The following is a 21,742-nucleotide window of genomic DNA, read 5'->3' as shown; positions in this document are numbered from 1 at the left end:
TTATTTATTTATTTTATTTTATTTTTTGCTGCAGCTGTTACATATAGTGTAATATTGTACATGGTAATTGGGATTTGTTATAAATAATATAAAAATATAATATCATGTAATATATCAGTAGATACTGGTCAGGATGCCACCCGAACGCCTCCCTAGGGAGGTGTTTAGGGCACGTCCGACCGGTAGGAGGCCACGGAGAAGACCCAGGACACGTTGGGAAGACTATGTCTCCCGGCTGGCCTGGGAACGCCTCGGGATCCCCCGGGAAGAGCTGGACGAAGTGGCTGGGGAGAGGGAAGTCTGGGCTTCCCTGCTTAGGCTGCTTCCCCCGCGACCCGACCTCGGATAAGCGGAAGAAGATGGATGGATCAATAAAGTTTGTCTAAGTGTAATATGTTGTCTTTATGTTCCCTGTTTCTACTTCTGGAAACTCTTTTAGGATATATTGCCTTTAAATTGTGCCTGGAAAATATCATTTGACTAACATTGCCCTCTTATAGTTGTCCGAACTTTGGCAATAGTTGGAAGTGAGGCGGTAGCGCCGTGACGTCATATTCGGGCGCCGCGCTGTCAGGAGTCCTTGGCTGCCCGGCCTGCTGGAGGTTAACGTTGACGTGACGAGCGAACAGCAAAAATGCAGAGTTGGACACATTTATATCGATCTCTCGCCACGGTAAGAAGTCCACGAACCAGCCCGATCGGCTTACGCTCGGTGTCGGCTTTGTAACGTGAAGACGACGTGGTCGCTGCTTGTTGATATTGTCGCACTTAGCATGTGTGCTAATAAACACCAGAGTCCGCTACGAAAACACGCTGTTAGCGTTTACAATGGCGGCGAAAAAAATATCGACTTTATTGTGTGTTTTTTTATCATTATTTTATTTATAATTATGTTCGGCTTTATTCGGCTTGGTGACAGTGTCAAAATGTAGCTTATATAACTTGCTAAAGTTGACCCGTGTATTTTTTAAATGTCTTCCATTGTACCGCGACAAATGCGTTCAAATGTTTGCAAGCATTGTTGTAGGAAGCAAACAATATTTAATTAATTTCTGCTAGTTTTATACTAAAAGTAATCGAACATAACTACGATGACAGCTAGTTAGCCTAGCATAGCTAGTTAGCCTAGTCTAGCAAAGGTTACCTAAGTTGGTGTTACCAAATAATGTCGAAGGTTAATTTGAAATAAATATTTTTTTGGACGCTGAATTTATGTCATTGATTTTTATTTTTTTTAATTACATCAATTTATGCTGACAAAATAATATGTGTTTTAATATTCGTTGCCTCAAAACTCCAGACCCACTTCCGGTAGTTTAAGACCAAAGCATCTCATTGGCTGGTTCCGAGACAGGATTAATTGTTGTTGTTTTTTTATTTGTTTTTTTTAAAATAAACGTTTAATTATAAATTTCAACATTTACAAACAGTTGAAAATAATAATCAAAGTAAGTACAAAAACAGTATAAAAACTGTACAAAACAGTGCCAGGGGGTTGTAAATTCAAAGTAACTAAAACAGAATGCAAAAAATATATCTGTATATAATAAACAAAGTGCAAAGCCATAGGCTCACTCAATCTCAGTAAATAACTTAAATTTGGAACACAGCATCATCGTTTTCACAGCTTTTTGGTTGTTAGAGGTAGAGAGTGTTTTAATAGATAGATAGTAGGGGTGTGGGAAAAAATCGATTCGAATTCGAATCGCGATTCTCACGTTGTGCGATTCAGAATCGATTCTCATTTTTCAAAAAGCGATTTTTCTTATTTAATTTATTTATTAAATGTATTTATTTATTTGATAAAGAAGTTTTGTATTTGGACCAGACCTTTCAAGACACATCAATTGTGTATGTAACTGACACTTGTGTATATTACCTTTTATGATGATAATGATATTGTTGTTTTTTTGCGTCACAGCGGAGTAATCACCTCCCCTGCAAGCTGCACAGCGCTGCAGGGCTCTCCGTCCGCACATACGCCGACAAAGCAGCAAGTAAGATAACACAATCACTTGTGCTCTGCTGTCCGAAGTGTAACAAATACGACCTGTCTTTTCACCTCTGACACGTGTTTTTGTGTCTGCAGTCGAAGCAGATGTCACGGTGGTCGGTTCCGGTCCCGGCGGCTATGTCGCCGCCATCAAGGCAGCGCAGCTCGGCTTCAATGTAAGATGCGTCCCACTTGGTCTTGACAGTCATATTTACAATGTGTGAGAAGCGGTATATGATGGCAAATATTAAAGGGGCGGTGGATCTGGATGAATTTGTACCTCATTCCTGTGAGAATCCTGCATGTGACGGAAGCATTCATGTGTGGGGGTTGGTTAATATACCCAGGACTTTCTGCAGTGTGCTCAAACAACCACCAGGTGGCATCGCTTTCTCTTTCAGTCTTATCAGGTCGGTAGTGCATTCTTCACCCACGCTTTAAGTGAGGGATGAGGCAAAACCTAATCCAGACCTGCTTGTACCACGTGGTAGTATACTAAGTGTTAATTAAGTACACCGTAGTGTTAGCCTTGATGCTACAATTTAAACAGTTTCAGTAAGCCCTAGCCTGTGTGTCGCTTTAATGCTAATGAGCTATGTTTGTCGTTGACAAGTGAATGCAAGGCATTCTTGGTCAACAGCCATACAGGTCACACTGAGGGTGACCGTATAAACAACTTCAACACTGTTACAAAAATGCGCCACACTTTGAACCCACACCGAACAAGAATGACAAACACATTTCGGGAGAACATCCGCACCGTAACACAACATAAACATAACAGAACAAATACCCAGAACCCCTTGCAGCACCTCAACCCCGCCCACCTCAACCTCCTCATGCTTTCTCAGGGAGAGCATGTCTCAAATTCCAAGCTGCTGTTTTGAGGCATGTTAAAAAAAAATTATGCACTTTGTGACTTGACTAATAAATATGGCAGTGCCATGTTGGCATTTTTTTCCATAACTTGAGTTGATTTATTTTGGAAAACTTTGTTACATTGTTTAATGCATCCAGCGGGGCATCACAACAAAATTAGGCATAATAATGTGTTAATTCCACGACTGTATATATCGGTATCGGTTGATATCGGAATCGGTAATTAAGAGTTGGACAATATCTGATATCGGCAAAAAAGCAATTATCTCTAATTTAATTAATTACCAAGTAAACACATCGGCTCTCACAATGCACTGTCAATAAATTTTCTGCTCGGTACTTGTTTCCAGCGTGTGCCGCTAGACAGATAGTTAACAGCATGAAGAAACAGAAGCTCCAGAAGTTTAGTTGAGGATTGATGTTCCTTCTTTTGAATTCTTTCCCTTCCCTAGTTTTATTTCTTTACACTTCTTCCTCAAGTCATGTTTGTAAGACTGCAAATATAAACATAAAGTAAAAATGTCAAAAGTTTTGTGTATTTTACATAAATAAAAATAGGTTTCGTGTTAATACATTCACACAGTAAACTACAGATGTTTACGCATATAGAAATGAAACATTATCTACGTCAAACTTTGCACACAATGAATGTGGCTCATGTAGCATTTTTGCCCTCTACTGGTCAAATTTAGCGCTACATGTATTAAATGAGCTTTGATCGCCAAAGTAGAAATTCATACTTTGTTGTCCAGTCGTTATATGTCCCGATTTTCGCAATTTATTAGGATTTATTATCAAGGTTGAATGAGTAGTCTTCTTCTCCTCACCCCACTGCTGCTTCATTGTGACACATGTGACTTGCTGTTGCCCCCTGCAGGGTGGCCGGAGTACTGCATACATGACTCACCTTAGTTTTAATGGTTTCATCAAGTCTTGCTGGGCCAAATGAAAAGCTTTGGCGGGCCGGTTGTGGCCATTTTTGATTAGGCTTGCCATAGAGTAACGTAACATAAGGGAGTGGGACAGGAAGACACAATGTGAGCTACATGATGATGTTAACATTAAATTTTAGCGCCATGCTAGGTAAGCATCTTCACAGAAGAAAGACGAAATTTAACACACATGACGGGTTGTTGGCAAAACTTTATTTTACGGTGTGTAGCAAAGCCTGCCTCTTTTGGCTAATTTTGTGTCTTCACAGACAGTTTGTGTGGAGAAGAACCCCACACTGGGCGGAACCTGCTTGAATGTCGGCTGCATCCCCTCCAAAGTAAGCATTTTCTATTACGGCTTGTATTATTTTTGCTAATAATATGACATGACGCGTGACGTATGCTCAACGTGTGCAGGCTCTGCTGAACAACTCCTACCTGTACCACTTGGCCCATGGCAAAGACTTTGAGAGCAGAGGCATTGAAAGTAGGTCACTTGCGTCAGGGCAGAGGGCATGCTGGGTATTTAGTGCAGGCTCAAGTGACGCCATGTTTCGTTCAGTCTCGGGGATCTCGCTCAACCTGGAGAAGATGATGGGCCAGAAAAGCGGGGCGGTCAAAGCGCTCACCGGCGGCATCGCACATCTCTTCAAACAGAACAAAGTGAGACCTCTTGTCATTCTTTTTTTTGGCGGTCTGCGTCCACCCATTTTCACAAACGCCGCGACGCGTTTTTTTTGTGTCAGGTGACCCACGTCAACGGTTTCGGCAGAGTGACGGGCAAGAACCAGGTGACGGCCACAGCGGACGATGGCAGCGAGCAAGTCATCAACACCAAGAACATCCTCATCGCCACCGGTTCCGAAGTCACGCCCTTCCCTGGAATACAGGTGCGTCTGCGGCTTCTGTTTGGGAAATTATTCTTATTAAATAAAAGCATGTCCAGGGGAAAGCTAAGGTCTTTTAAGTATTTATTTGAGTTATCAAATAACATCAGTTTGCAGAGAAGCAAGTCTACGCTGCTAACAGAAGAATGAAGAGAGGGACAAATAAATCTTTCAGATTCAGAAAACAGGAACTTTTTCGTTAAATCTGGGAAAGGCAGTAATACAGTATCAATCACAAAGTAAACCCATTTGGAGAGTAACCTTTGTTCACCGCTCGCTGTACATATCCTACGAAGTGAGACCTACCTACACTGTTACAATGTCCATTTCTCAGATGATATAATTGTTGATGACTGAGGTATGCTGATAGCAACCCAACCTAACCCCTCCACCCCAACCCCCTCCACATCCCACCCCCCGGATTGTAAATAATGTAAATAATTCAATGTATATACTCTGATGATTAACTTGTGTGATGACTGTATTATGCTGATAGTATATATTTGTACCATGAATTGATTAACGTGGACCCCGACTTAAACAAGTTGAAAAACTTATTCGGGTGTTACCATTTAGTGGTCAATTGTACGGAATATGTACAGTACTGTGCAATCTACTAATAAAAGTTTCAATCAAAAACAATCAAACCAAAAAACAGATACAATAAACTGTATTTAGTTTGATTGTGATATGGGCAAATACAGGAATACTTTGGTTACATCTTGGGAAGGCAGTAATACAGCATCAATCACAAAATAAACCCATTTGGAGAGTAACCTTTGACCAAAAGGCAGATAAAGTAAACTGTATTTAGTCTGATTGTGATATAGGCCAAACAACAGGAATGCTTTGGTTACATCTTGGAAAGGCAGTAATGCAGCACCAATCACAAAATAAACCAATTTGAAGAGTAACCTTTGACCAAATGACAAATACAATAAACCATATTTTGTCTGATTGTGGTATAGGCAAAAAACAGGAATGCTTTGATTACATCTTGGAAAGGCAGTAATACAGCATCAATCACAAAATAAACATTTGAAGAGTAACATTTGACCAAAAGACAGATACAATAAACTATTTAGTCTGATTATGATATAGGCAAAAACAGGAAGGTTTTGGTTACATCTTGAAAAGGCAGTAATACAGCATCAATCACAAGATAAACCCATTTAGAGAGTAACCTTTAACCAAAAGGTAGATACAGTAAACTGTATTTAGTCTGATTGAGACATAGGCAAAACAACAGGAATGCTTTGATTACATCTTGGAAAGGCAGTAATACAGCATCAATCACAAAATAAACATTTGGAGAGTAACATTTGACTAAAAGACAGATACAATAAAGTATTTAGTCTGATTGTGATATAGGTAAAAACAGGAATGCTTTGGTTACATCTTGGAAAGGTAGTAATACAGCATCAATCACAAAATAAACCCATTTGGCGAGTAACCTTTGACCAAAAGACAAATACAATAAACTGTATTTAGTCTGATTGTGGTATAGGTAAAACAACAGGAATGCTTTGGTTACATCTTGGAAAGGCAGTAATATAGCATCAATCACAAGATAAATCCATTTGGAGAGTAACCTTTGTCCAAAAGACAAATACAATAAACCGTGATTTCCGCACAATAGAGCGCACCAATATATAAGCCGCACCCACCCAGTTTTTCTGCCCACATGTTAGCAGCACCGGACTATATTACTTTAGTAAATAAGAATTGTTTTAGTTATATTGTAAAACTTACAAATGTTGCTTGGAGTGATGAACGAATAATCAATACGAGTAGAAACGCTATGGACGACTAGAAGATAAAACGGCACTTTTACTTCCGGTTCAAAACTTTAAACAGCAGGAAACACTTGCAGGCATTCACCCAGTTGCGCCTGCAGTGAGTGAACTCATCCAAAGGATGGCGCCATAGCAGAAACATTAACGCACCATCCAAGTGTCTCTTCGTTTTATGAAAATATTGGCTTCATGGCAGTCAGCGAAGAAAAATCCATAAATTAGTCACAATGTTCAAAGTGTGGGGAAAAAAGTAGCATCTTATAGTCCAGAATTTAGGTTATATTTGTGATCTTTGTTTTGGTTCAATCTTGAAAAGGCAGTAATACAGCATCAATCACAAAATAAACCCATTTGGAGAGTAACCTTAAAATATAAATTGGTGATCTCTGGCATCACAACAGTCCTTGTCTCATGCTCATGGAATGTAGGGGTCGGGTGTAAAAAGAAACAAGCAAAGCTATATCTGCAGGGTCTGGGGGAACAAGACCAGAACAGGCCAATGCAGTGAAGAGAAGCAATACAACATAAATCACACGAGAACTGTTACTCGGACTAAAATAGTTGTTACTGTTGCTGGCAGTGATGGCCATGTTTCACGTTGCAGATCGACGAAGAGACCGTCGTGTCGTCCACGGGGGCGCTGTCCCTCAAGAAAGTTCCGGAGGAGCTGATCGTGATCGGAGGCGGCGTCATCGGAGTGGAGCTGGTCTGCGTCTCTAGAGTCACATGACGCCCGTGTCGCCAACAGCAGCGCTGACCCCCGGTCCTTCTGTCCCGCAGGGGTCCGTGTGGCAGCGTCTGGGCTCCAAGGTGACGGCGGTGGAGTTCCTGGCCCACGTGGGCGGCATGGGCATCGACATGGAGATCTCCAAGAACTTCCAGCGCATCCTGCAGAAGCAGGGCCTCAAGTTCAAGCTGGGCACCAAAGTGCTGGGCGCCACCAGGAGGCCCGACGGCAAGGTGGACGTGGCGTGAGTACCAACCCCCCGCCCTCAGCTCCAGTCGTCACCTCAGCACCTTAAAGGCCTACTGAAATGAATTTTTTTTATTTAAACGGGGATAGCAGATCTATTCTATGTGTCATACTTGATCATTTCGCGATATTGCCATATTTTTGCTGAAAGGATTTAGTATAGAACAACGACGATAAAGATTGCAACTTTTGGTATCTGATAAAAAAAAGGCTTGCACCTACCGGAAGTAGCGTGACGTAGTCAGTTGAACATATACGCAAAGTTCCCTATTGTTTACAATGATGGCCGCATGAAGTGAGAGAGATTCGGACCGAGAAAGCGACAATTTCCCCATTAATTTGAGCGAGGATGAAAGATTTGTGGATGAGTAAAGTGCAAGTGAAGGACTAGTGGGGAGTTGAAGCTATTCAGATAGGGAAGATGCTGTGAGAGCCGGGGGTGACCTGATATTCAGCTGGGAATGACTACAACAGTAAATAAACACAAGACATATATATACTCTATTAGCCACAACACAACCAGGCTTATATTTAATATGCCACAAATTAATCCTGCATAATAACACCTGCGTGTTTGTTATGCTAGCTCCTAGCTCCTCTGCTAGCTCCTAGCTCCATAGAACACGCCAATACAATTCAAACACCCGATCAACACACACAATCACTCAGCCCAAAAGACCGTTCACCTAACCCAAGGTTCATAAAGCTTATATATTTTTAAAAAGTTACGTACGTGACGCGCACGTACGGTACGGTACGTGTTATGCTAGCTCCTAGCTCCTCTGCTAGCTCCTAGCTCTATAGAACACGCCAATACAATTCAAACACATGATCAACACACACAATCACTCAGCCCAAAAGACCGTTCACCTAACCCAAGGTTCATAAAGCTTATATATTTTAAAAAAGTTACGTACATACGCAAAAAAAAGCCAAAGCTGCATACTCACAGTAGCACGTCTGCGTCTTTGTCATCCAAATCAAAGTAATCCTGGTAAGAGTCTGTGTTGTCCCAGTTCTCTACAGGCGTCTGTGTATCCAAATCAAAAGTCCTCCTGGTTAGAGTCTCTGTTATCCGAGTTCTTCCATCTTGACTGCATCTTTCGGGAATGTAAACAAAGAAGCGCCGGCTGTGTACTGTTGTGGCTGACTACGTTCGAAAAATACGTCCATTTCGCACCGACAACTTTCTTCTTTGCTTGCTCGGCTTCCTTCTCCATAATGCAATGAACATGATTGAAACAGATTCACGAACACAGATGTCCAGAATACTGTGGAATTATGAAATGAAAACAGAGCTTTTTCGTATCGGCTTCAATGTGGAAGGCATACCCGTGTTCGCCGGGCTACGTCACACGCATACGTCACACGCAGAGGCGTTTCGAACCGGAAGTTTAGCGGCAAATTTAAAATGTCACTTTATAAGTTAACCCGGCCGTATTGGCATGTGTTATAATGTTAAGATTTCATCATTGATATATAAACTATCAGACTGCGTGGTCGGTAGTAGTGGGTTTCAGTAGGCCTTTAAGCGGTGGTCTGCTTGTTCCAGCGTGGAGGCGGCGGCCGGCGGCAAGAACGAGACGCTGACGTGCGACGTGCTGCTGGTGTGCATCGGTCGGCGACCCTTCACCCAGAACCTGGGCCTGGAGGGGCTGGGCATCGAGCTGGACAACAGGGGGCGCATCCCCGTCAACAACCGCTTCCAGACCAAAGTGCCAAGGTGCGCACGTGTCAGTCGATGCCATCTTTTGTGCGGTTTAGCACCTTCCTCAGCATCTTCCTCCCTTTTTAGTATTTACGCCATCGGCGACGTGATCGCGGGGCCCATGTTGGCCCACAAAGCCGAAGACGAGGGCATCATCTGTGTGGAGGGAATAGCGGGCGGCGCCGTGCACATCGACTACAACTGTGTCCCCTCGGTCATATACACGCACCCCGAATTGGCCTGGGTGGGAAAGACCGAGGAGCAGCTCAAAGAGGAGGTAAGGGTGGCTACCGAATTCTCTACTTTCAATACTGGCGGCAATCGCCGGTTCTAACGGGTATCGATTCACCTGAAATCCAACAGTGCCATATTACGATAATCAATCAATCAATGTAAGGCTGCAGCTAACGATTATTTTTCTATCGATTAATCTATAGATTTTTTTTCGATTAATCGGTTAATCTATAGATTATTTTTTCGATTCATCTATAGATTATTTTTCCTTTTAGCGATTTTTTTTTATTTTTTAAATGAAGATGAAAAAATAAATGTAGGCCTGTTTTTTCAAAAGGCATGGCTTTTATTTACAAAAAAAAAGAAGTATGGCCACTCAGTCAACATTGACAACAACATGACAAAATATTCTGTAACAATGTAAACATTTAAAACTTTTAACATTTAACAAAATTAAAAGTAGCTTATTTGCTTTTTAATGTGCAAATATAAAAGTAAACATCCAGTGCAAATCTTAATATTCTGCAATAGTATAAGCATTTCAAAAGTAAAAGTATTGCTTATTTTGCTTTAAAATGTGCAAAAATAAAGATAAACATCCAATACAAAAAAGTGCAAAACGAAATATTCTGTAACAACAGTGTAAACATTTCAACAAAAGTGAAAGTATTGCTTATTTGCTAAAATGTGCAAAAATAAAGATAAACATCCAATACAAAAAAGTGCCAATCTAAATATTCTGGAGCACTGTAAACATTAAGTATTGCTTTTAAAATGTGCAAAATAAACACCCAGTCCAACACAGTACACAATAACCAATTCTACTCATTCCAGTGAGTGACTAACAGTTGTAATGAAGAAAGGTTAGCATGTCTACATACTCTGGTTCTTTTCATGTTTACAATATTCCCAGCAGCTGAAAATAGGCGCTCAGAAGGGGTCGATGTGGCTGGAACTAAGAGCTAATTAGCCTTCACCTCAAGCCAGGACTGCGAGTGAGCTGAGCTGCACTTTATATTTCTAGAAGGTCAACGGGCTCATAGTGATGTTACTAGTAGTTGACTGGGAGGTGTTTATTATCATTTGGGGAGAGTCCGCTGCCTGATGCTCACCTGCTAAACACCTATCTGCTCCACGCTGAAGCGCTGACTACATGCGCTCTGAATACACACTGCTGATTGGCTGATAACGCTTTGTATAACGCTTTGTGTGTACCAATCAGATGGTTGTGTGGGTGGGACAACGCTGCGTGCTGAGACAGAGGCAGCCGCAGAAGGAGCAAAGCAGCTTGTTAACACTTTAGCAGCTAAAGTTAGCTTTAGCTTAGAAACTCGTTCGGTACACCCCCGTACCGAACCGAAAGCCCCGTACCGAAACGGTTCAATACAAAACACGTACCGTTACACCCCTAGCAGATACAAATGACACATTCATGTTTTTGTGTAATGATGACAACGTATACTCGCGCGGACGATTGACGAGTTGATGGTTTTCTTTTCAAATGTTCGTTCATAGCCGTTGTGCTGCTATGATAGGCCATTTCCGCTCGACACAGTGTGCATACAACAACATTATTAGGCCGTGTATTGAAATACTCCCACACTTTTGACCACTTTTGGCGTGATTTTTTCCCCCTCGCTCGCACAGTCTGCTTTGCGCTCCGCCATGACGGTAGTGTGACGTAAATATGCGACGCGTCGACGCACAAAAACGGCGTCAACGTATTTACGTAACCGATGACGTCGACTACGTCGACGCGTCGTTTCAGCCTTAAATCAATGTTTATTTATATAGCCCTAAATCACGAGTGTCTCAAAGGGCTGCACAAGCCACAACGACATCCGCGGTACAGAGCCCACATAAGGGCAAGGAAAAACTCACAACCCCAATGGGAGGTCGATGTGAATGACTATGAGAAACCTTGGAGAGGGCATATGTGGGTGACACCCCCGCCCTCCCCCTGGATGCAATGGACGTCGAGTGGGTCTGACATAATATTGTGAAAATCCAGTCCATAGTGGATCTAACATAATAGTGAGAGTCCAGTCCATAGTGGGGCCAGCAGGAGACCATCTCGAGCGGAGACGGGTCAGCAGCGCAGAGATGTCCCCAACCGATGCACAGGCGAGCGGTCCATCCATGGCCACCGGACCTGTGTCCCTCCCTCCACAAGGGAGAGGGGACCAGAGGAGAAAAGAAAAGAAACGGCAGATCAACTGGTCTAAAAAGTGGGTCTATTTAAAGGCTAGAGTATACAAACGAGTTTTAAGATGGGACTTAAATGCTTCTACTGAGGTAGCATCTCTAACTGTTACCGGGAGGGCATTCCAGAGTACTGGAGCCCGAATAGAAAACGCTCTATAGCCCGCAGACTTTTTTTGGGCTCTGGGAATCACTAATAAGCCGGAGTTCTTTGAACGCAGATTTCTTGCCGGGACATATGATACAATACATTTGGCAAGATAGGATGGAGCTAGACCGTGTAGTATTTTATACGTAAGTAGTAAAACCTTAAAGTCACATCTTAAGTGCACAGGAAGCCAGCGCACTTAACGCACAGATAACTTTGTTGCACGAGACGCCACGTCCGATTTTAGACGAAACAGCTGCTAATGTAAACAATCAGTCAACTAGCACTCAGGGCGGACTCAACCAAACTCCCTCGAAGTCAGGGGTGTCCAAAGTTTTTGCCCCGGGGGCCGCATTGGGCTAAAAAAATTTGATTGAGGGCCGAAAGTCGAATGAATGTATGTATGTATATGTGTGTGTGTATATATGCGTAGGTGCATAAATGTGTATATGTATATGTGTATATATATATTTGCGTTGGTTAAATTTTTGTTTTTTGCACCATGACTAGGGAAGTTTGTTTGCATTCTGTCATATAAGTACATGCTGCGCTTAGTTTCTTCATTATGGTATTTATTGATTTTTGTCAAATACATTTCATTTCACGATACAAGTTGTCGTCAGGAGCAGTATTTAAAGCTTTTGTTGGCAAATGGCACACATTAAGGATGATATCAACATAATCGCACAATTAATGTGTTTTTTCTACAGTTGTTTATCTTATTAAATATTTATGTGGTAATAATAACAATAACCTATATATTTGCACTCTAATTGCGTTACAAACTCCCAAAGTCTAACTGTATTAAAAATTCCACATGATCCGATCTTCCCGAATAATTTGATGGTGTGTCGGGTGGGACGCAACTGCGTGACTACTACTACTAACTTCTTTCAACATGATCCGATCTTCCCGACTGTTTTGATGGTGGGTCGGTGGTGTTGGGTGGGACGCAACTGCATAACTACTACGACTAATAACTTCCTTCCACATGATCCGATCTTCCCGAATGTTTTGATGGTGGGTTAGGGTGTTGGGTGGGACGCAACTACATGACTACTACTACTACTACTACTACTACTAATAACTTCCTTCCACATGATCCGATCTTCCCGAAGGTTTTGATGGTGGGTCAGGGTGTCGGGTGGGACGCAACTGTATGACTACTACTACTACTAACTTCCTTCCACATGATCCGATCTTCCCAAATGTTTTGATGGTGGGTCGGGGTGTTGGGTGGGACGCAACTGCATGACTACTACGACTACTAATAACTTCCTTCCACATGATCCGATCTTCCAGAATAATTTGATGGTGTGTTTATCTTATTAAATATTTATGTGGTAATAATAACAATAACCTATATATTTGCACTCTAATTGCGTTACAAACTCCCAAAGTCTAACTGTATTAAAAATTTAAAAAATCATAATTTATTAAATTCATAAGAGGATTTTATCTAACCAAATATTGTGCTGCAATCCATATGTCTTGGTCTTTAATATATTTTCACATGATCCGATCTTCCCGAATGTTTTGATGGTGGGTTGGGGTGTTGGGTGGGACGCAACTACATGACTACCACTATTAATAACTTCTTTCCACATGATCCAAACTTCTTGAATAATTTGATGGTGGGTCAAGGGTGTCGGGTGGGACGCAACTACATGACTACTACTACTACTACTACTACTAATAACTTCCTTCCACATGATCCAATCTACCCGAATGGTTTGATGGTGGGACGCAACTGCATGACTACCACTGCTAATAACTTCTTTCCACATGATCCAAACTTCTCGAATAATTTGATGGTGGGTCGGGGGTGTCGGGTGGGACGCAACTGCATGACTACTACTACTAACTTCCTTCCACATGATCCGATCTTCCCGAATGTTTTGATGGTGGGTCGGGGTGTTGGGTGGGACGCAACTGCATGACTACTACGACTACTAATAACTTCCTTCCACATGATCCGATCTTCCCGAATAATTTGATGGTGTGTCGGGTGGGACGCAACTGCATGACTACTACTACTACTAACTTCTTTCAACATGATCCGATCTTCCCGACTGTTTTGATGGTGGGTCGGTGGTGTTGGGTGGGACGCAACTGCATAACTACTACGACTAATAACTTCCTTCCACATGATCCGATCTTCCCGAATGTTTTGATGGTGGGTTAGGGTGTTGGGTGGGACGCAACTACATGACTACTACTGCTACTACTACTACTAATAACTTCCTTCCACATGATCCGATCTTCCCGAATGTTTTGATGGTGGGTCAGGGTGTCGGGTGGGACGCAACTGCATGACTACTACTACTACTAACTTCCTTCCACATGATCCGATCTTCCCGAATGTTTTGATGGTGGGTCGGGTTGTTGGGTGGGACGCAGCTGCATGACTACTACGACTACAAATAACTTCCTTCCACGTGATCCGATCTTCCAGAATAATTTGATGGTGTGTCGGGTGGGACGCAACTGCGTGACTACTACTACTACTAACTTCTTTCAACATGATCCGATCTTCCCGACTGTTTTGATGGTGGGTCGGAGGTGTTGGGTGGGACGCAACTGCATGACTACTACTACTAATAACTTCCTTCCACATGATCCGATCTTCCCGAATGTTTTGATGGTGTGTCAGGGTGTTGGGTGGGACGCAACTACATTACTACTACTACTACTACTACTACTAACTTCCTTCCACATGATCCGATCTTCCGGAATAATTTGATGCTGTGTCGGGGGTGTTGGGTGGGACGCTACTGCATGACTACTACTACTAATAACTTCCTTCCACATGATCCGATCTTCCCGAATGTTTTGATGGTGGGTCGGGGTGTTGGGTGGGACGCAACTGCATGACTACTACGACTACTAATAACTTCCTTCCACATGATCCGATCTTCCAGAATAATTTGATGGTGTGTCGGGTGGGACGCAACTGCGTGACTACTACTACTACTAACTTCTTTCAACATGATCCGATCTTCCCGACTGTTTTGATGGTGGGTCGGTGGTGTTGGGTGGGACGCAACTGCATGACTACTACTACTAATAACTTCCTTCCACATGATCCGATCTTCCCGAATGTTTTGATGGTGAGTCAGGGTGTTGGGTGGGACGCAACTACATGACTACTACTACTACTAACTTCCTTCCACCTGATCCGATCTTCCCGAATGTTTTGATGGTGGGTTGGGGTGTTGGGTGGGACGCAACTGCATGAATACTAAGACTACTAATAACTTCCTTCCACATGATCCGATCTTCCCGAATAATTTGATGGTGTGTCGGGTGGGATGCAACTGCGTGACTACTACTACTACTAACTTCTTTCAACATGATCCGATCTTCCCGACTGTTTTGATGGTGGGTCGGTGGTGTTGGGTGGGACGCAACTGCATGACTACTACTACTAATAACTTCCTTCCACATGATCCGATCTTCCCGAATGTTTTGATGGTGTGTCAGGGTGTTGGGTGGGACGCAACTACATTTAGGGCTATATAAATAAACATTGATTGATTGATTGATTGATTGATACTACTACTACTACTACTAACTTCCTTCCACATGATCCGATCTTCCCGAATACTTTGATGGTGTGTCGGGGGTGTTGGGTGGGACGCAACTGCATGACTACTACTACTAATAACTTCCTTCCACATGATCCGATCTTCCTGAATGTTTTGATGGTGGGTCAGGGTGTTGGGTGGGACGCAACTACATGACTACTACTACTAATAACTTCCTTTCACATGATCTGATCTTCCCGAATGTTTTGATGGTGGGGGGCGGGACGCAACTGCATAAATACTACGGCGCTTTATTGCCCCCTTGTGGTGAAAAACTATCAGTAATAACTTTCTTGCACATTATCTGTTTTTCCTGAAATTTTTGGGGGTGGGTCAGGGCATCGGGAAGGACGACTTGCCTATACTTCGCCGTGCAAGGGGGGCGAGAGCACGTTCATCACAGATTTAATTGTAACTAACTGCATGACTACTACTACTACTACTAACTTCCTTCCACATGATCCGATCTTCCCGAATGTTTTGATGATGGGTCGGGTGTTGGGTGGGACGCAACTGCATGACTACTACGACTACTAATAACTTCCTTCCACATGATCCGATCTTCCAGAATAATTTGATGGTGTGTCGGGTGGGACGCAACTGCGTGACTACTACTACTAACTTCTTTCAACATGATCCGAGCTTCCCGACTGTTTTGATGGTGGGTCGGTGGTGTAGGGTGGGACGCAACTGCATAACTACTACGACTAATAACTTCCTTCCACATGATCCGATCTTCCCGAATGTTTTGATGGTGTGTCAGGGTGTTGGGTGGGACGCAACTACATGACTACTACTACTACTACTACTAATAACTTCCTTCCACATGATCCGATCTTCCCGAATGTTTTGATGGTGGGTCAGGGTGTCGGGTGGGACGCAACTGCATGACTACTACTACTACTAACTTCCTTCCACATGATCCGATCTTCCCGAATGTTTTGATGGTGGGTCGGGTTGTTGGGTGGGACGCAGCTGCATGACTACTACGACTACAAATAACTTCCTTCCACGTGATCCTATCTTCCAGAATAATTTGATGGTGTGTCGGGTGGGACGCAACTGCGTGACTACTACTACTACTAACTTCTTTCAACATGATCCGATCTTCCCGACTGTTTTGATGGTGGGTCGGAGGTGTTGGGTGGGACGCAACTGCATGACTACTACTACTAATAACTTCCTTCCACATGATCCGATCTTCCCGAATGTTTTGATGGTGTGTCAGGGTGTTGGGTGGGACGCAACTACATTACTACTACTACTACTACTACTACTAACTTCCTTCCACATGATCCGATCTTCCGGAATAATTTGATGCTGTGTCGGGGGTGTTGGGTGGGACGCTACTGCATGACTACTACTACTAATAACTTCCTTCCACATGATCCGATCTTCCCGAATGTTTTGATGGTGGGTCGGGGTGTTGGGTGGGACGCAACTGCATGAATACTAAGACTACTAATAACTACCTTCCACATGATCCGATCTTCCCGAATAATTTGATGGTGTGTCGGGTGGGACGCAACTGCGTGACTACTACTAACTTCCTTCCACATGATCCGATCTTCCCGAATGTTTTGATGGTGGGTCGGTGGTGATGGGTGGGACGCAACTGCATGACTACTACTACTAATAACTTCCTTCCACATCATCCGATCTTCCCGAATGTTTTGATGGTGTGTCAGGGTGTTGGGTGGGACGCAACTACATTACTACTACTACTGCTACTAACTTCCTTCCACATGATCCGATCTTCCCGAATAATTTGATGGTGTGTCGGGGGTGTTGGGTGGGACGCAACTGCATGACTACTACTACTAATAACTTCCTTCCACATGATCCGATCTTCCCGAATGTTTTGATGGTGGGTCAGGGTGTTGGGTGGGACGCAACTACATGACTACTACTACTACTAACTTCCTTCCACATGATCCGATCTTCCCGAATGTTTTGATGGTGGGTCGGGGTGTTGGGTGGGACGCAACTGCATGAATACTAAGACTACTAATAACTTCCTTCCACATGGTCCGATCTTCCCGAATAATTTGATGGTGTGTCGGGTGGGACGCAACTGCGTGACTACTACTACTACTAACTTCTTTCAACATGATCCGATCTTCCCGACTGTTTTGATGGTGGGTCGGTGGTGTTGGGTGGGACGCAACTGCATGACTACTACTACTAATAACTTCCTTTCACATGATCTGATCTTCCCGAATGTTTTGATGGTGTGTTGGGGGTGTGGGGTGGGACGCAACTGCATAAATACTATGGCGCTTTATTGCCCCCTTGTGGTGAAAAACTATATCAGTAATAACTTTCTTGCACATTACCTGTTTTTCCTGACATTTTTTGGGGGTGGGTCAGGGCATCGGGAAGGACGACTTGCCTATACTTCGCCGTGCAAGGGGGGCGAGGGCACGTTCATCACAGATTTAATTGTAACTTGTCATACTTGCAAATGATAATATGAAATTAAAACAACAACTTGACAGCAATTGACTAATTTTTAAATGTTGCAATACAAAAATTTGATATTATTATTAAAAACAGATATTTATTAACATACTCTTAAAATGGTGCTGGTGTGTATTCTCAGGTACCAGGAATTGGTACGGTATCTGTTCAGATGTAAACGAAACCCGTCCTTAATCAAGACCGTCACTGATCCGAGAGCAGCGGCAACCTAACGCTTCTTTTGCTCCTCAGGGCACGCCCTACAAAGTGGGCAAGTTCCCCTTCGCCGCCAACAGTCGCGCTAAAACCAACGCAGACACGGACGGCCTGGTGAAGATCCTCAGCCACAAGGAGACGGACAGGATGCTGGGAGCGCACATCCTGGGAACCGTAAGACCTTTTTAAACCACGCGCCTTTAAGAAACCTCAGGAATGAAAGTGGCGGTGTGCTTTTGACCTGCAGGGGGCAGGAGAGATGATCAACGAGGCAGCCTTGGCCATGGAGTACGGGGCGTCCTGCGAGGACATCGCCAGAGTTTGCCACGCCCACCCAGTACGATTTACAACACACACACGTTTTGACACCACAGGGCTGGGCGATACGGCTGAAATCGGTATCACGATATCAGTTTTATATCGGCCGATATCGATATTGATGTTTTTATGACCTACGGAAAGTAAGGAGCAGGAGAAAAATATATTTTATTTGAAATGTGACTTTTTTTTATTATAATCCCTCAGCTATCAAGGCAGAAAAGAAAGGAAATGTCAACACAAGCATGGAAAACACTCACTCAATGTAAATAAAATAGAAAAATCACATTGAACGCTTAACAATAAGCTCTTAAAAATAAGGAATATGTAAGAAATGCTTCATAAAGTGTAAGAAAATAGTGCAAATGAAAATGAAACCCGACTGAAAGGGTTAACAAAGATTGTTAGACGCAAGGTATTCATTTAGCTGCTTTGCTAACTTTTTTTTCTTCAGGGTTTTAGAGATAAAGGGGAGGTGCGAGGTTACGTCTTTTAAGCAAAGGAGAATGTGTATACAAACAGAAAGCTGAGAATAAATATTTTCTGCAGGTTTAGTGGCAGGAAGTTACAGCTGTGCTCTAAAGGGTGAGCGCGGCTAATGTGGTGTGGTATTCGCGGTCTTGATGAGTGTCTTGCATTTACAGACCACAAAAATTAAAACTGTCCAGGTGACTTTTCCTCTTTTATCCACAATTTCTTCATTTTGACTTTCTCTTCTCACTCCATGCAAAAATCAACCAAACTTGATAGTTGATACTGTTACCTGATTGGCTGTTAGGATGTCACTCCCACTGATCAGTGATCACTTCCTGCGTTGCTCGGTTACCAGACAGCGGGTGCCTTTGTTCATGCAACCAACCTTGCTTCCATACTTCCGCTTTCTTACTATGAAGAAAAAAAGAATCATCTAACGTTTATCGATGACACGTCTATGCCGATATATTGATATCTATTTATCGCTCAGCACTATGACATCATCAGTCAATTAAGCGCTAACGAGCCTGGTCTTCTTGCAGACGGTGTCGGAGGCCTTCAGAGAAGCCAACCTGGCCGCCTCCTTTGGAAAAGCCATCAACTTTTAATCATCATCTCACATGAAGACAGAAGAAGAAATTCCAAGATCTTAAGTCTTCTTCACAGTCCAGAAGCTTCTTCTCTTATTTCCTGCTCATTGAAATATTACTTAAAATTCTAACGGAGATATTTTCCTCTTTTTTTTATTTACAATTTCCATCTAGTCGCAAAGCAGCATCCAACAGGAAGCTTGCACAATTCCCATCTGGTGATGCTGCTTTTATTTATTCCTACTTCCTGTACAAGACTGTGATTGGCCGTTCCACCATCAAGGAAATAAATATGTCAACACACTGCTGTCTGTTTTTTTTTAACCTTTAACCGTTCTATTCTTGTTGTTCCCTCAAGAAGACTCGCTTGGTGTGTACTCAGCAGGTGTGCTGCTGCTGCGGACCCCACAAGACGGACCTTCAGACGTGACCACATCAAAAAATAGCGTTAGGGTAAATGTTTTTGCTTAGTTTATCATTTAACACAAATGTGTCCAATTTTGCAACAATTTAACGCAAATGTGTCCCAATATTTAAACAAAATGCTAATTTTTCCAATTTTTCTACAATTTAACACATGTCCTATTTTTCTACAATTTAACACAAATTTGTCCAATTATTCAGCAAAATGCAAATTTGTCCAATTTTTCTACAATTTAACACATTTGTCCAATTTTTCAACAATTTAACAGAAATTTGTTCTCATTTTTTCAATTAAATGCTAATTTGTCCAATTTTTACAACAAAATGCTAATTTGTCCAATTTTTCTACAATTTAATGTAAATTTGTCACATTTTTACAACAAAATGCTTATTTGTCAAATTTTTCTACAATTTAACATAAATTTGTCAAATTTTTCACCAAAAGGCAAATTTGTCTAATTTTTCAACTAACACCAATTTCTCACCAAAATACAAATTCGTCCAATTTTTCAACCAACACAAATTTGTCCAATTGTTCTACAATTCACAAATTTGTCCAATTGTTCTACAATTCAACACAAATTTGTCCCAATGTTTCAACAAAATGCAAATTTTTCCAATATTTCTACAATTTAACACACATTTGTCCAATTGTTCAACTAACACAAAGTTGTCCACTTTTTCACCAAAATGCAAATGTGTCCAATTATTCACCAAAATGCAAATGTGTCCAATTTTTCAACAATTTAACGCAAATTTGTCCAATCTTTTAACATTTAAATTTGCCGGGTTTTTCAACCAACACAAATTCGTCTAATTTTTCACCTAAATGCAGATGTGTCTAATTTTTCAACAATTTAACATAAATGTGTAAAATTTTTCAACAAATTGCAAAATTGTCCAATTTTACATCCAACACAAAGTTGTCCAGTTTTTCCACCAAAATGCAAATATGTCCAATTTTCAACAATTTGACAAATTTTTTATTTAACACAAACTTGTTCCAAATTTTCAACAAAATGCAAATTTGTCAAATTTTTTACCAAAATGCAAATGTGTCAAATTTTTCAACAATTCAACAGAAATGTGTTCCCATTTTTCAACAAAATGCAAATTTGTCCAATTTTTACAACAAAATGCTAATATTTCAATTTTTCTACAATTTAACATACATGTGCCCATTTTTTCACCAAAATGCAAATTTGTCCAATTTTTCAACTAACACAAATTTGTCCAATTTTTTCACCAAAATGCAAATGTGTCCAATTTTTCATCAAAATGCAAATGTGTCCAATTTTTCAACAATTTAACGCACGTTTGTCCAATCTTTTTACAAAATTTAAATTTGCCGGGTTTTTCAACCAACACAAATTTGTCTTAATTTTTCACTTAAATGCCGATGTGTCTAATTTTTCAACAATTTAACATAAATGTGTCCAATTTTTCAACAAATTGCAAATGTGTCCAATTTTCAACAATTTAACGCAAATTTGTCCAGTTTTTCACCAAAATGCAAATGTGTCCAATTTTCAACAATTTAACGCAAATTTGTCCAATTTTTCAACTAACACAAAGTTGTCCAATTTTTCAACTAACACAAAGTTGTCCAGTTTTTCACCAAAATGCAAATGTGTCCAATTTTTAACAATTTAACGCAAATTTGTCCAATTTTTTAACAAAGTGCAAATTTGTCTAATTTTTCAACAATTTAACATTAATTTGTCCAATTTTTCAACTAACACAAAGTTGTCCAGTTTTTCACCAAAATGCAAATGTGTCCAATTTTCAACAATTTAATGCAAATTTGTCCAATTTTTTAACAAAGTGCAAATTTGTCTAATTTTTCAACAATTTAACATTAATTTGTCCAATTTTTCAACAATTTAACGCAAATGTGTCCAAGTTTTCACCAAAATGCAACT

General features: G+C 41.6%; 1 protein-coding gene across 1 annotated transcript; it reads left to right on the top strand.

Moving 5' to 3' along the window:
• Window positions 1-526: 526 nt before the first annotated feature.
• LOC133646969 (dihydrolipoyl dehydrogenase, mitochondrial-like) lies at window positions 527-19,701 on the top strand. Its single transcript, XM_062042957.1, has 14 exons — window positions 527-673; window positions 1,922-1,997; window positions 2,090-2,169; window positions 4,074-4,142; window positions 4,222-4,291; window positions 4,367-4,467; window positions 4,551-4,694; window positions 7,092-7,193; window positions 7,268-7,458; window positions 9,013-9,183; window positions 9,256-9,445; window positions 18,052-18,189; window positions 18,263-18,352; window positions 19,350-19,701. Exons 1-14 carry the CDS (start codon window positions 635-637, stop codon window positions 19,413-19,415), a joined length of 1,527 nt encoding a protein of 508 aa, XP_061898941.1. The 5' UTR covers window positions 527-634; the 3' UTR covers window positions 19,416-19,701.
• Window positions 19,702-21,742: the final 2,041 nt, after the last annotated feature.

This window comes from Entelurus aequoreus, linkage group LG03 (assembly GCF_033978785.1).
Source record: "Entelurus aequoreus isolate RoL-2023_Sb linkage group LG03, RoL_Eaeq_v1.1, whole genome shotgun sequence".
Classification (NCBI taxonomy): Eukaryota; Metazoa; Chordata; class Actinopteri; order Syngnathiformes; family Syngnathidae; genus Entelurus; species Entelurus aequoreus.
This window is presented reverse-complemented; position numbering and strand designations above follow the sequence as displayed.